This window comes from Sporothrix brasiliensis (genome assembly GCF_000820605.1).
Source record: "Sporothrix brasiliensis 5110 chromosome Unknown Cont21, whole genome shotgun sequence".
NCBI classification, from domain to species: Eukaryota; Fungi; Ascomycota; class Sordariomycetes; order Ophiostomatales; family Ophiostomataceae; genus Sporothrix; species Sporothrix brasiliensis.
In genome coordinates this window covers 3,221,747-3,235,206 of record NW_024467140.1, presented here as the reverse complement: position 1 = coordinate 3,235,206, position 13,460 = coordinate 3,221,747, and the positions used below count along the sequence as shown (strand labels likewise).

General features: G+C 54.7%; 5 protein-coding genes and 1 non-coding gene across 6 annotated transcripts; 3 read left to right on the top strand and 3 right to left on the bottom strand.

The window, feature by feature from the left end:
• Positions 1 to 2,975: 2,975 nt before the first annotated feature.
• SPBR_04602 (DNA polymerase delta subunit 1) lies at positions 2,976 to 6,323 on the bottom strand (the record flags this gene model as incomplete). The annotated part of the gene is made up of 1 exon (XM_040762879.1): positions 2,976 to 6,323. One exon carries the CDS (start codon positions 6,321 to 6,323, stop codon positions 2,976 to 2,978), a length of 3,348 nt encoding a protein of 1,115 aa, XP_040615962.1.
• A 639-nt stretch (positions 6,324 to 6,962) lies between these two features.
• On the top strand, positions 6,963 to 7,709 carry SPBR_05280 (uncharacterized protein; the record flags this gene model as incomplete). The annotated part of the gene is made up of 3 exons (XM_040763557.1): positions 6,963 to 7,410; positions 7,479 to 7,550; positions 7,609 to 7,709. 3 exons carry the CDS (start codon positions 6,963 to 6,965, stop codon positions 7,707 to 7,709), a joined length of 621 nt encoding a protein of 206 aa, XP_040615961.1.
• Positions 7,710 to 7,887: 178 nt separating this feature from the next.
• SPBR_05127 (uncharacterized protein) lies at positions 7,888 to 8,970 on the bottom strand (the record flags this gene model as incomplete). The annotated part of the gene is made up of 2 exons (XM_040763404.1): positions 7,888 to 8,554; positions 8,624 to 8,970. 2 exons carry the CDS (start codon positions 8,968 to 8,970, stop codon positions 7,888 to 7,890), a joined length of 1,014 nt encoding a protein of 337 aa, XP_040615960.1.
• Positions 8,971 to 9,211: 241 nt separating this feature from the next.
• On the top strand, positions 9,212 to 9,282 carry SPBR_09551. The gene has a single exon. It is a non-coding gene; the product is annotated as a tRNA-Gly (tRNA).
• A 518-nt stretch (positions 9,283 to 9,800) lies between these two features.
• SPBR_05251 (member of the syntaxin family of t-SNARE) lies at positions 9,801 to 10,610 on the top strand (the record flags this gene model as incomplete). The annotated part of the gene is made up of 2 exons (XM_040763528.1): positions 9,801 to 9,844; positions 9,911 to 10,610. The coding sequence occupies 2 exons, from the start codon at positions 9,801 to 9,803 to the stop codon at positions 10,608 to 10,610; spliced, it is 744 nt and encodes a 247-aa protein (XP_040615959.1).
• Positions 10,611 to 11,032: 422 nt separating this feature from the next.
• Positions 11,033 to 12,742, bottom strand: SPBR_04888 (uncharacterized protein; the record flags this gene model as incomplete). The annotated part of the gene is made up of 1 exon (XM_040763165.1): positions 11,033 to 12,742. One exon carries the CDS (start codon positions 12,740 to 12,742, stop codon positions 11,033 to 11,035), a length of 1,710 nt encoding a protein of 569 aa, XP_040615958.1.
• Between the last annotated feature and the right edge of the window lie 718 nt (positions 12,743 to 13,460).

The window sequence follows — 13,460 nt, the reverse complement described above, 5'->3', positions numbered from 1 at the left end:
GACGTAGAGACGGGGCAGCAAAGCGAGAAAGGAACAGGGGCGTGTTGAAAAGGCAGATCCATCTAGATCCCGTCCGTTCTCGCATCGACTAGGTCACTAGAACGAGACCAAAGTTGCCTCGTCCGACACAGGACTTACTTGGGCGGTATTAACATGCGATTCGCCAGTTGGCCACCGGGCTGTAGTTGTCCTTTTATGTGCACAACATTCCAATTGAAATGTGGAAACGACCTTTCGGCGTTGGGGAGAGCGGAAGGCAGGAGGTAGCCTGGCAGTTACGGTTGCCCGCTCAGTGCGGCCATTTCCGTGCTCCGGTAGCTTCTTGTTGAAAGTCTGTTCCTGAAAATTATCGCCCGCTGGAACGCGGTTGGGAGACCGTTTTTACAGCGCAATTATTGTGGCCCCAAGCCTCAGCCGTGCGCCACTGGTACTTCTTTTTGTGACTCCCGCACACCATCTCTTCCGTTCCTGTCCTCTTTGTCCCTCCCGCTCCTGCCATCCACTCTGTCCCACCACTCGGTGCTGGCTCCGATATTCGCAGGCTTTTCACCATTCCATTTCGTTTCGTTTCATTTCGTTTTTGACCTTTGAAAGCGATGGGCGAGATGCTGCCAGTTGTCCTCTACCTGTCTACCAGACGTAGTACTATTGCAACGGGTTCTCCGCAGGACTCGAACAAATCTTAAACGCGGTCTTTTATCTCCCCTCGCTCTTTTCTTTTTCTGGGTCTTTCTTGCGGCTTTTTTCTTCCTTCGTTGTTAAACATTGCAGCTCAGGCAGGATTTTGTTCAGCATTTTGGCACACATTGTCTTGCAAGAGCCTCCCGGTTACCTATTTCGGATTATCCTGTTGGACAGTTGTGCGGGAAATTGACTCACTGCGCAAACCGAGTGCTTTTTTCTTCTGTTTAAGGTTGCGGTCCTCAAATGATATAGGCCTGTCTTCCACAGCACATGTCACGTTTGAAGGCCCATGAAAGGAGCATACTGAAAAGTAAACACATACGCGACATCAGCTTGTATATTGGTCGATTTTGTCGACAAGTCGTGCCATCGCCATTTTCGCGTGTGTCCGGCCTTAATGTGGCAACGCAGCATGCGATCAACCGCACTGGTCTGAAATCTACTGGTTTGGTGTGACCTCCTACACAAGTAACTCCACGAGTGGACTTTGCTCTGACTTCCCCACAAACGCCATTTCGTGTATCTCTCATGCATATCCATGAGCCTTCTGTTGTGCATCTCCTAGTTCCTGCTTTTCCGTCTCGATAATTCGTCCACTTCTGCCAGTTTCCAATCCTCGCACTTTGAGAGGTCCCAGGCGTCATCGTTCCCTGCATTCCGGTTCGTTTTGGTTCGTTTTGGTTCATTTTGTTACGAAACAAAAATGGCCCTCACTGGTCGAGCGCAAGCCAAGCATTGTGAGAGGTCGACCGGATCAGAAACAAGCAACAATATGTTTGTTCAAGATGGAGGGTTACCACGGCTCCCCCACGGGCGGCTGGGAAGAGAGGGGGCAAAAAGAAAGTGAAATAAAACACGCCGTGTAACAAGAAAGAGGAGAACGAGAGGATGCCCGCATTGAAATGCGATTTCGTCGACTCAGACTGTGAGAAACAGGGCAACGTTGGGAATGGCAGAACGCCGTCTCCGATGCCCTGCCCTCGTATGTACGCGATGTGGAGCAGCTCTGACGGCTCGTAGTTCCGCGCAGCTCGGACGAGATCAACAAGTGGGTGCAGAGAGTACTTAAAGACGACCACGCGAGCGGCGAATTACGGCGTGAAAGCCAACGGACTGACAGGTTGACAAACTTGACAAAAAAGGTAAAATCTAAAGGGTCGCTGGGAAAAAGGGCCCTTGCCAAGGCGCTTCGGTCGATGTAGTAAGGCAGGTTTACCCAATGGGAGCGCCGCTCGCAGTTTACATCACCAAACACAAACTCAATCGAAACACATAACAGCAAGCTCATTGTGCTGCCAAGAGATAAGATGTGTATATGGGTCCGGTGGGTCGATTGTAAGATACACCCAAAATAAAAGTGACTTGGCGAGCCACAAACGTCCGACTTGGACGAATGACTACTGACTGAAGTTGGTGGCCGACAACGTGTTGACGATCGTTTGAAATATCACACTTCAAAAGTGCGTAGGTAGCAAAAGAAACGTAGTACTGGCCATTTCGTGCACGCAAATCGGCAGCGACTGCACAAGTAGATGACTTATTTCCATCTGATGCTGGTCGTAGATATGTGGATGGGCCGGCAGCGGCGTTCTCTTTCGCCAACGTGCGTAGTACTAATGTTGTCTTATCAATCTCCTCATGCTCATTAGCCTCACAGGACCAGTGCCGACCGGACGGCGCTTTCCATGCTCGGCATACGACATACTGTGTACGACGATGCACGACTACTTCCAGCCGCCTGGGGAGCAGAGACGTTAATCCCTGGCTGGCATAGCTCGGAGGGCGCTGAATGGTACAGCGCACGCACTGCCCAGGGGTGGAGGGCCGGAGGGCTGGCGAGAAGGAAGCTTGTTGGAGCTTGGACGTACATAGTAAACGATAAGGACACTACAACAGAAGAGTGACATGTCGGAGGCAAGGCGGGTAAAAGGCAAAGTTGTTAGTCGGTACGGAGATCATGAAGATGTGCAAGTGAGGATGTGCTTTAGTCGAAGGTTGGATGACGATCTTAGAATAATAAAGGTAAACTCGACAAAATAGGGACAAAAAAGAGAAAGCAAAACAAAGCTGACAGCTATCCACATGCTTATCATATCCCATGAATTTTCTAGTTAGCCATCACCATATTACTGCGTGCCCATCATGATAACAAGGCGAACGAAACAAACAAAAGCATCGAGAATACAAAACAGAATCAACAGTGTACATATGCTGAGACCAAAAACAAACCAAGAAAGAAAACCAGGACAATAGAATAAATTATCCGTACGTCATATTACACGCCTTCCACACTACCATGTCGCCGCGGCGTCAAAGTCGAACCGTTGCAAGTCCTTGTTCGCGTCCTCCAGGTCCTTCTTCGCCTTCATCCGCATGTAAAAGATCGGACAGTCTTTGCTGCTGCAGATCACCTCGCAGTGCATGCTGCCCTGGCACCGCTGGCACTGCGTCCACAGACGCCCGAACCGCACCTCAAGATCCGACACCTTGTCGAGCGTCTTGTTGTACAGCTCGCCCACCCGCGGCGCGTCGTCTGCGCACACCGCGCCCTGGCTCTCCTCCTTGCCGCGCAGCGGCTTCTTGCACGCCATGCACGTCTGCGTCTTCTTGGCAAACTTCATCAGCCCGCCCACCGACGGCGCCGCCACCGAGATCGACCGCGTGTGGTCGCCCGTCAGCAGCGACCGTGCCTTGGCCTCGCCCATGATGGGCTCAAAGATGCGGCCCAGCGGCTTCGCCAGCTGGTTGTCCAGGTAGTACTTGGTATCGATGGGCACATTGTTCTCGAGCACAAAAATGGGGTCCTCCGACCGCTCAAAGTTCTTGGAGCCCGTCGCGCCCTTGACCATCACGTACGCCACACGGTCGCCCAGGCCCGGTGCCGAGCCCGGGTCGCGCTTCTTCATCCGCTCGGCGAGCTCGACGTGCGCCTGCTTGGCCTTGTAGCTCTCCTTGGTGAGCGCCTTGGTGATGACCAGCTTCGACATGTCGATCTTGTTTTGCAGCAGGTCCGAGATAATGTCGCGCACGTACGCCTGCGCACCCACCTCGTCCTGGTCAATCAGCATCATGCGCAGCACCTTTTCAATCACCGTCTGCACCAGCAGGCAGTTGTCACGCCGCACAGTCTCGATGCCCTTGGTGTCCATCTTGTCGTATTTGTCGGGCCGCGTCCAATACAGACCGGCGTACCGCTTCTTGTTGATCAAGAGGTAGGGGTAGTACACCTTTTCGAACTCAAGCTTGATCGGCTTGGCGAATTTCGACGACACGAACTGCGCCGCTTCCTCGCCCAGTTTCATCGCCTCCGAGAGGTCCTTGGTGCCAAACTTGACCATGACCGAATCCGTATCGCCGTACACGACCTGTGCATCGTGTGAGTAGCCGTTGGCGATGTTGTAGCGCGCCTCCACCTCGTTTTTCGTCCGCTCAATCATCTGGCGACCGTAGCTTGTTGTGCTGCGTGCAATCTCGAGACAGGGCAGCTTGCCAGTGGTGGCACCCGTCAGGCCGTACACACTGTTGGCGCTGATCTTCAAGGCGAGCTGCCGACCGTTGAGCACGGCCTTCTTGAACGAATCCGTCTCCATGGCCAGCTCGCGCTTTGCTTGCTTACGCGCCGCTAGCAGTTCCTCCAGAATCTGTGCCAGCAGACCCTTGCGTTGCGCCACCGTCACAAACTTGTCGTTGTTGGGCGTCACAATGTAGTCAATATCCTTCTTTAGCCCAAACGCTTCAATCGCAGTGTTGTTGACAAGCGTCGTGTAGCATAGGTTGTGCGCCTGCATAATACTGGGGTACAGCGAAGCGAAATCGAGCGTCGCTACGGGCTCTTTGTAGAAATCACGCACCGGCTCGATAACCGTCGCTCCCTCGTACTGCTCGTCCGTCCCCTTAGACTGCAGGTTCGGCACGACAAGCTTTTGATCAAGAGCCTTGCGGAACAGCTGGCTGATGAATTTCACTTGCTGCCCGCGTGACAGCAGGAAGTTGAAGGGCACGCCTGTGACACGGGCCATCTCTGTGTAGTTTTCGAGACAAGACAGCTTGTCCATCAGCCGCTGTGGCAGGTACGCGTCCTTTAAGCAGTAGAGTGCGAGTCGTCGTCGGTTCTCTGGTGTGCCGTTGAACAGCTCTGTAATCATGGTGTAGTGCACATCCTCCTTCTGCTCGCCCAGGAAGTGTGAGCACACCGAGTTGAGCGTGTAACTGCGTAGGTGGTGGTCGCGCTGAATTAGCTGCAACAGGTCCAGCTGCAGCCGCCCGTTGATGTTGGTAGCCTTGGTGTCGCGACTGCCCATCTGCTTGCTCGTGAGGTTGGAATCTTTCGACTGCGACTGAACACTTGGGATACGTGTCCAGTGATTGAACCGAGGAACTTTGAGATGCTGTGCACGGTCAAGGAGGTAGGGGAAATCAAAGTTGGCAATGTTGTAGCCTGTGATGATGTCCGGGTCGACACGCAGCAAAAAATCGCGCCATGACGCCAGCATGGCCTCCTCGCGGTCAAACTCGAGCACCTGTGTTGCCACGATCGAACTTGTCTTGTCAAGACAAAACACGTTGCGCACGAATGGCTTCTTCTCACCATAGCGCGTCACCACGTTGGCAATCTGAATAACCGGGTCGTGATCGGCCTCAGGAAAAATACCCTTGCGGCCGGCACACTCAATATCAAAAGACAGAATGCGCATCGGTGCCATCTTGGACCACTCGCCGACGGGTTTGTGCGCCACGAGGTCAACGTAACTGATCTCGGCCTCGATCTGACAGTTGGACTGCTTGTTCTGGTCCGGAATAAGCATGTACTTGTTGGCCGGCGCAGTCACCCAGGACATGCCAAAGATGTCGCAGTCGACCATGAAACGCATGACGTACTGCAGATTGTCGTAGGTCATAATCTGACCCTCGGCCTGGCCCCACATGCCCTTCCAGTTGGCCCGGCGGTTCTCGACGGCGGAGCGGACGCGGCTGATATGCTTGTGGTCTGTCACCGTGATCTTGAGAAAAGGGTTCTGTGTGTTGTTTTGGAAGCCGTAGATGCTCTCACGCATCGTCATTTGCACGGAGTAGATCACCGGCTGGTGCCATGCCATCTGTGCCTCCAGGTACGCCTGGAACGCCTTGCAGTCCGTGGGCGCAAACGACGCCGGTGCCGCCACGTACAGGTAGTGCCGGAACTCGGTGACATGCAACAGCACCGAGTTTCCCTCTTCTGTCACACCAAACAGCTTGACCGTAGGCCGTCCGCCGTGCGTTGTGCCCTCCTCAGCTTCGATCTGCTGGAAGGACAGGTCGGACGTGTGCGCGTCAAAGTCTGCGGGAACCGGTGGCCGGTCCCAGATCTGGTCCTTTTCGGCGTTGTTTTGCTTGAGTTCGTTGATGTCCTGGCTCAGCTTCTCGAGGACCTCGGACTCGAAGACGCTCTTCTGCTGGCTGGAGCCACCGAAGCGGCCGGGACCATTTTGCGAGCTTGGCAACAGCTGGCGTCCTGCAGCCGGGCTCGACGACGGCGGCAGATGTTCCAGGCGGCGCTTCTTGGCTGACGCAGACGGTGTCGACGGTACAGCAGCAATGTTACTACGAGCATTGGACGCCTCGCCAAATACCCGCTTCTGCGGGAGAACCGCGGCCGGCATTGTGGAAAGCAGGAGGCGATGTCGGGAGAGTCAGGAGAGTCGGGGTATTCGGGTTGTTTACGATCTTTCCGTCAGAGAAGCGGTAGTCGACATGCTTTGAATCAGAATCGGCCTTGTGTGTCGAACAAGTGAAGCGTGTAATTGCGTCTGCTGTGTGTACGACTTCAGATTGTCATGATGGCACGAAGGTGGATTGTCGCTTTCCTAGGAGGCAAATCCATTTAACAGGTCAGGCACGCCAACCGCGTTCTAGCGTGACAAGCGTGACGGGCGTCCCGAGTTGCTCTCAAAGTCGTGTTTTGACCCACCTAAGCACATGACTTGGCGTCTTCTGTGGTCAAGTTTGGCGGGGTTATAGCACTTACGGAAGGGCGCGTCAAGACCACTGTAGCAAAGCAGCCTCACCCACTAACATATAAGCTTTAACGGATCTGTTTACTCGTTTTAGTGACGAGGCTGTTGGGCAGCAAGAGCTTTCAATGAAGGGACGTTATAGCTTCGTTGTAGCTCGCTGTTATCAAAGCACCAACCCCCTACCATCTCAGCAATCGATCTTCTCGGATAGCGAATACATTCCGCTCCCTGTCTCTTCAACCTTCTTGACCAGGAGTTTTCATACCTCCTTCACTGCAACAAGCAATGGCCGACCGCCATCCGATCTACAATACGAGTCGCCATCAAATCGGCTCTCGAGTCGGCACCGGCGCCTTTCCGCGAGCACCTCGAGTCACCGCGACAAATAGCAGTGGATCAACAGGAAGCGGCGGCAGTGCTTCGACGGCATCGACAAGTGTGCGGCGGAATCTGTTCCAGAGCCAGCTGACACGCCGGCCGACCCAGGCCACATCGACCGCATCCGGGGCAAATTCAAATGCATCCAACGATGGGCTTCGGACAGGCGTCCTAGGTGGCCTCGACGGCTCTGATGCGGGATTTGAGTCTGCACTGGCCTCAGATCCGTCTTCTCGAGGTCCCGCGGAAATTGTTGTACGCGACCGCAACGGCGAGCTTGAGCTGGTCGATCCGCCATCACCGACAGCAGACGAAATGAGCGAGATGGCACTGGATGCCCGTCAAGAGAGTGAGAGTACGTTCATAAGAGGGGGACAGACCAGTTGATGCTGTATGAATGCTATGCTAATGCTGGCTGCGAAGGAGAACGGCAGAGACTGGCAGATACGATCAAGTACCACCAACAGCGAACGAGTATTCCTGGGCAACCCGAAGGTATGTTGTGTCTCGTGGAGGAGTAATTGCTCTGCATTGTTTGCTGACTGTACTTTAGAACTGCTCGATGCTCTCAGGGCAAGCCTCCGTGCCAAGGTCTCGGCGCTGTCGGAAGACAACTGGATGTACGAGCCCGAGGATATGCCACGGTTTGATTAACTAGGTCCGACAGCTACGTGTCGCTTTAGGAACATTTTTATCGTGTCTACTGCTATTGATCGGTCTCTGTATTACATGTTCCAAGCGCCGGGTCGTGGTATTAACCCATCGTCGAATATTGATAAGTCGCCGTCCTAATCAACCCTTCGCCTCCAACAACACGGTGATATTTCAGCGGCTAGTCCAAACCTTCCGCGACTGGTGCCTCGATGCTTCTGTTTCCCTTTGCTCTTGTGTTGCCACCGCCGCCACTACCACCACCACCACCAGCACCGCCGCCGAACAAGCTTCCCATCATATCAAACAGCGGGTTGCTCTGCCGTGGCCGCTGGATGTGGAAGTACATCTCGGCAATCGTCTCGACCGCGTCTGACCATGACTCGTTCTCCCGCAGCTGTGTTGCGTATTTGGTCGACAGTTGCCGGAATAGCTCAGGGCTGCCGCGCTGGACGGCCAACAGTAACAGGCTAAGGAAATTGAGGAGCGGCAGGCTGGGGAACACGCGCACATCAGCGCTTGCACTGCTCACGTCTTGGATATTGAGGCCCGGGTTGTCGTTGGTCAAGGCGGTCGCAAAGACGCGAAAGCTCTCGTTGGCGGCGCGTACGTTGGCCATGAGCAGGTATGGCAGGACAGCTCGACCAACGTACAGCGGGGCTGTATGAGCTTCGTCCTGCTGGTACCACGCGTACTCCATGCGAGCAAGAACTGCTGGAGAGTCCTTGGTTCCGGTCAGGAGGTGGCGCTCGGCCTCGTAGGGTTCGTGCTCGTCGGCATAGAGCGAGCCGATGACGTGGTGCAGCTCAGGGTCGCCGGCCGGGTATTCGCCAAACTTGGCAGACCATCTGCACACAATATTAGAGAGCTTGAATTGGTAGAATAAGAACAGAGACCAACTTCCACGCATCACTTACGCTATGGCTTCCGTAATGTACTTCTTGCGCGTCGGCTCCCCACTGTCAAAGAGGCGCAGACATGTCAGAACCCGGCCCCGCGATATGGCGTCGGGCGTGAGCTCTGCCTGCTGGTAAACATCGACCATGAAAATGCTCAGGTCGCCGCCGCTGCCGCCCTGGCCTGCCTTCAACAAGGCTTGCGCCACATTGTACAAAATATCAATGGCCGCTGTCCAGTTGGCAGCCTTGATGTGACGAGCGGCAACGACGCGGGTTTGTTGCTGAGCTTCATAGTACTGGCCTTCGCTGATACGTTGCTGCATACGCGCAATGATCTTTTCGATCTTGTCGCTGCGAGCCGCCATGGTGATCGTCGGAGGGGTTAGGACGTATAGATTGGAATGAGGTTGTGTTTTTGGATGTGGTGGCGTCGTCAAAAGATGTCTCAAGTTCGGTGAGGAAGGACCACTGATGGGGTAGCTTCGCCAAAGACAGGTTTTCGATTAGGGGGATTGGCGGGGTTAGCTGCTTGATTGGCGGGAGCTTCTTCACCTGATCAAGCTGGGTAATTTAACCTAGCAAATGATTGAAATTTTATGTCTATAAGCAACTTTGGTGTAGCGGTAACATCTACGCTTCCCATGCGTAGGCTCCGGGTTCGACTCCCGGAAGTTGCAGTTGCTTTTTGCCTTTTTTTCTAGCCTTCACAAACACCTTTTCTACAATCGAAAATGTGTTCCGTATGGTTATGCCTTTTCCTTTATTTTATTTTTGTCTTTAATTCACCGCCACCAGACACAACTCCAGTGACAAGCACAATGTACGTCTTATATATTAGTTTGTCTCTTTCTTTGTCGAGCACCGAATTGCCGCAGAATAGCGTTGCGATTAGCCAGTCTCTTAGTGCCACAGGCTACGAGCCGCTGTAACTGAGCCGCCTACACAGTTAGGTTAGAACCTGGATCGCCCAAAGTGGATAACAGCCTCAGGGGCTGGCCCAATCACGGTCGCTGGTTCCCGAGCTGCCTTCGTCATCCTAACATTCCGCAAATGGCCATCTCGCGACGTTCCTGGATATGCACCGCATCAAATCGAACAGCAAACTCATTTCGCGTCACTCGTTTCTAAGTGCTCTATTTCCCTACTTCTCTATCCCACGACATACCATGTTTAATACACCAACGCGCACAACATAATGGCGTCTCCTAATGATGAGGACCCGTTCCTCCAGGTCCAACAGTATGTTTCAGATGCCTTCATCGCTACTAAAGATATGAACTAACCGATGCTCTCCTTCGTCCGTAGAGATGTCCTCTCCCAGCTAGCCTCGACACGGCCCCTCTTTGAGTCCTACCTGCGCATCCGCTCCCTCTCGACAGCGGCCACCTCCCCGGAGCTCACAGCCGCTCGTGCCGATCTTGAGTCTGCACTCTCGTCGCTCGCCGAAGACCTCGCCGACCTCGTCGAGAGCGTGCGCGCCGTTGAAGACAACCCGGCTCAGTTTGGCCTCAATGTGGCCGAAGTCACGCGGCGCCAGCGCGTGGTGCAGCAGGCGAGCGAAGAGGTGGACAAGATGCGGCGTGAGCTCAAGGCCGTGGTGTCAGGCCACAACCGACCAGGAGGTGCTGGTGGTGCTGGCGGCGACCTGCCCGACCCAAACGCGTTTGCCATGGAAAATGGTGATGGAACAGACAATTACGCTGAGTTTGAGCGCGAGCAACAACTGCAAATGATGAATGAGCAGGACCAGCATTTGGACGGCGTGTTCCAGACGGTCGGCAACCTGCGGCGGCAAGCCGACGACATGGGCCGCGAGCTGGAGGAGCAGCGCGAAATGCTCGAGGTGACAGACAACCTTGCGGACCGTGTCGGCGGGCGGTTGGAGACGGGTATGAAGAACTTGCAAACCATTATCCGGCGCAACGAGGACCGGTATAGCAGCTGCTGCATCGGTGTGCTGATTGTTGTCCTGATTGTGTTGCTGGTTTTGCTTCTCGTGCTCTAGCATACGGAAGCCTCATAATTTTGTTTCTTTGGTCAATGTTCTACACATGTCTATTCTCGGCGTCGGCGGCGTTGCCATATAATGTTTACATGTTCTTTCGTATCAAATGATGTACATAGCATGCGTAAAGAAGTATTTCTTGCTCAGAAGGAGCCACTACAACCAAATAACACTTCCACCCAGGTAAACACAAAGCTTCGAAGGAAACGACTTCATAGTCGTACTTTGCTATGTTACAACAAAATCTAACGGCAAATATCAAAATGAACAATAAACGCCCAAGTAATGCGTAAGTTCTTGCCCCTTATTCAAGCAGACACAAGAACAAAACGTGTATAGAGGAAAGCAGTGCATCAGTGAAAGTACACTATAAAAAACAACAAAGGAAATGTTCAAAGCCCGTTCGAGCCTCATTTCACACCCTATATGTTCTCGAGATCCAATCCCGTCTTTACGTTGATCGTCTTTGCCAGCACCTTGAGTGTTTCGCTTGCAGCCGACGCCTTGGGAATGCGTGCCGGATAGTCGACCAACGCACTGCGGAGCGCCGCTATACCCGCGTTTCCATAGAAGCCCAAAAACTTGGACTCGTTGTCGGCAATCATGGCCTTGAGAACGTAGCACTGCGTCTCAGACATTTCCTCGGGCGGCGTGTTGACGATCTGCGCGAGAGCCGTCCAGTAGACCGTCGGCGGCCAAGGGCTCTCACGCTTGACACGCGAGAAATCACGCAGTGTGATCGCCGCGAACCCGGCGCCCAATCCCGTCATGCGGTCAATGTGGTACTGCTCCGGGATCCAGCGGCCGTCCTCCTTGCGCCAGCCGACCTGGGCCCGTCCACGCTCCATCTTGTCGTTGCCGCGGAAGCCAAAGAGCACCGGGCAAACGACGCGGTACTTGGCAATGAGCATATCAATCATTGGCTTGCCGCGCCAGAGGAATTCGGCCTCCGAGTAGACCTTGACAACAGCCTGGCCAATGGCCTCAGCAGTGCGCGGGTCGGCGCCCGACTCGTTAATAAACTGTGCAATGGCAGCCTTGGACAGCACATTGAGCAGGTACAGGTAGAGGGACGGCAATTGCGGTTCGTTATGGAGAGCGCCCTCAACGGGCTGCGTGCGCGGCTCCAGCACAAACTGGCTGGGGTCCATCAACTCGCTCGGCACTTCCTTCAAACCTGCCGTAAGCGTCGTGATGATGCGGGCAACGGGTACACGGTTCTCACGCAGGCCGCCGCTGGTCAACTGGCCAAAGGACTTCCTAATGTCCCGGCGCATATCGCCCATCCGGCTCTTCAGCGCAGGATTGGTCTTCGACTGCTGTGCAACAAACTTGCGCAGAGCCTTGAGGTTCTTGTGCACCTCGATGTGCCGGTCAGGTGTGGTCGCTGCAGGGGCAGCAGCCGGTTCTGGAGCAGTCTTAGCCGGTGCAGCTGCCGCAGCAGTGCCGTTGGTGAATGGGGACGGAGACGGAGACTGTGTAGGTCGGGGTGTGCCTGCCAGCTCCGAAGCCGGAGACGGCATACCAAACGGTGACGATGGTGCAGTTCCGTTCAACTTTGATGCCGAACCTCTAGAGAAGGGGTTCGCAGGAGGTTGCTGTGATGGTGGCTGGGCGGCCGGGGCCTGCTCCTGTTGCTTCTTAATCGGTTCTTCGGCGGCCGCTGCTGGTGGTCGGGTTGATAGTGGCGGTGATGACGACTGTGCCGCCGCCGCCGGTGGTGGTGCTGCTGGTGGCGGTGCTGCGATCACGGGTTTCGGTATGGGGGCCGCCTTTTGTGCAGCAAGTCGCGCCTCGTCCTCCAGCTGCTTGATTTTCGCCTGGCGTTCCTTCTCGATACGCTTGGCCTCTTCGGCGACGCGCTGCCTCCGCCGCCGCTCCTCATCCTCGATCTCACGCTGGGCCACTGCCAGCTGGTGCAGATCGAACACATGCAACGCCGCCTTAAGCACGCGGTCATGTTCTCGCTGGGCCTCGGCGTAGTTGCGGCGATGCGCCTCGGGCGAGTTGCGCGACTCGAGCAGGAAGTCGGAGATCTCGGGCGGGTCGGACATGGGGTACGCAGACTGGCGCCACGACGGCGCAGGAGAGGCCCTGGCCGTGCGCGGTCGTGGTGGTGAGGAGTTGGCCATGACGGGACGACGGTGGGAGTGTTGTCCGGGAGGAGAAGGGAGGGTATGAGGAGGAAGGTGAGATAAGACAAGGAGATGAAGTGTCGGAAAGTGAGAGGGAAACAGTTGTCTCTCTCATAGCTCGGCGACCGTTAGCGTAACTATATTGGGTATTGGTAATGCAAAACAGCAAAGACAGAAGCGAGCGTCAACAGTTGGCAGTGGTCGCGCAGTTAGTACCTCGCAAAATGCGTTGTATCGCGATGTTGGAAGTCAAAACAAAGCTGTCAATAACATCACCGAAATGTGAGGCCGTCGAGTTTTGCTGGTTGGCTCTTGGACGCGGCGTCGTTTTAGCGCGTTGGCCCTGCTGAGGTTGGGCTTGTTACCAAAAGTATTAGTACGCCAAAATTAGCGCCGGCCGCCTCTAAATTCTCGAATACGGGCAGTAAATACACAGTACCTGGTTAATGCTTGCAAGTGCCTGCGCCCAACAAGTACTCAGTCAGCAAAGAGCTCATTCGCCTTACAGACCCTTTACCCGTTCACAGGCCCCGCTATGAGTGCAGCTGCCGCTAAAGCTAAAGGAATCGCTTAATGCCAACTACGATGTAATTACGAATTTTCGACTGGCCCGGAGAATAGTAATGATGAGCTATCGCTTGTCGATTACTGGGGCTTCCGGGAGCCGCTACAGTGCTCCAGCGCTCTGCCTCAGCTCGTATACGCAAAAGCCTCG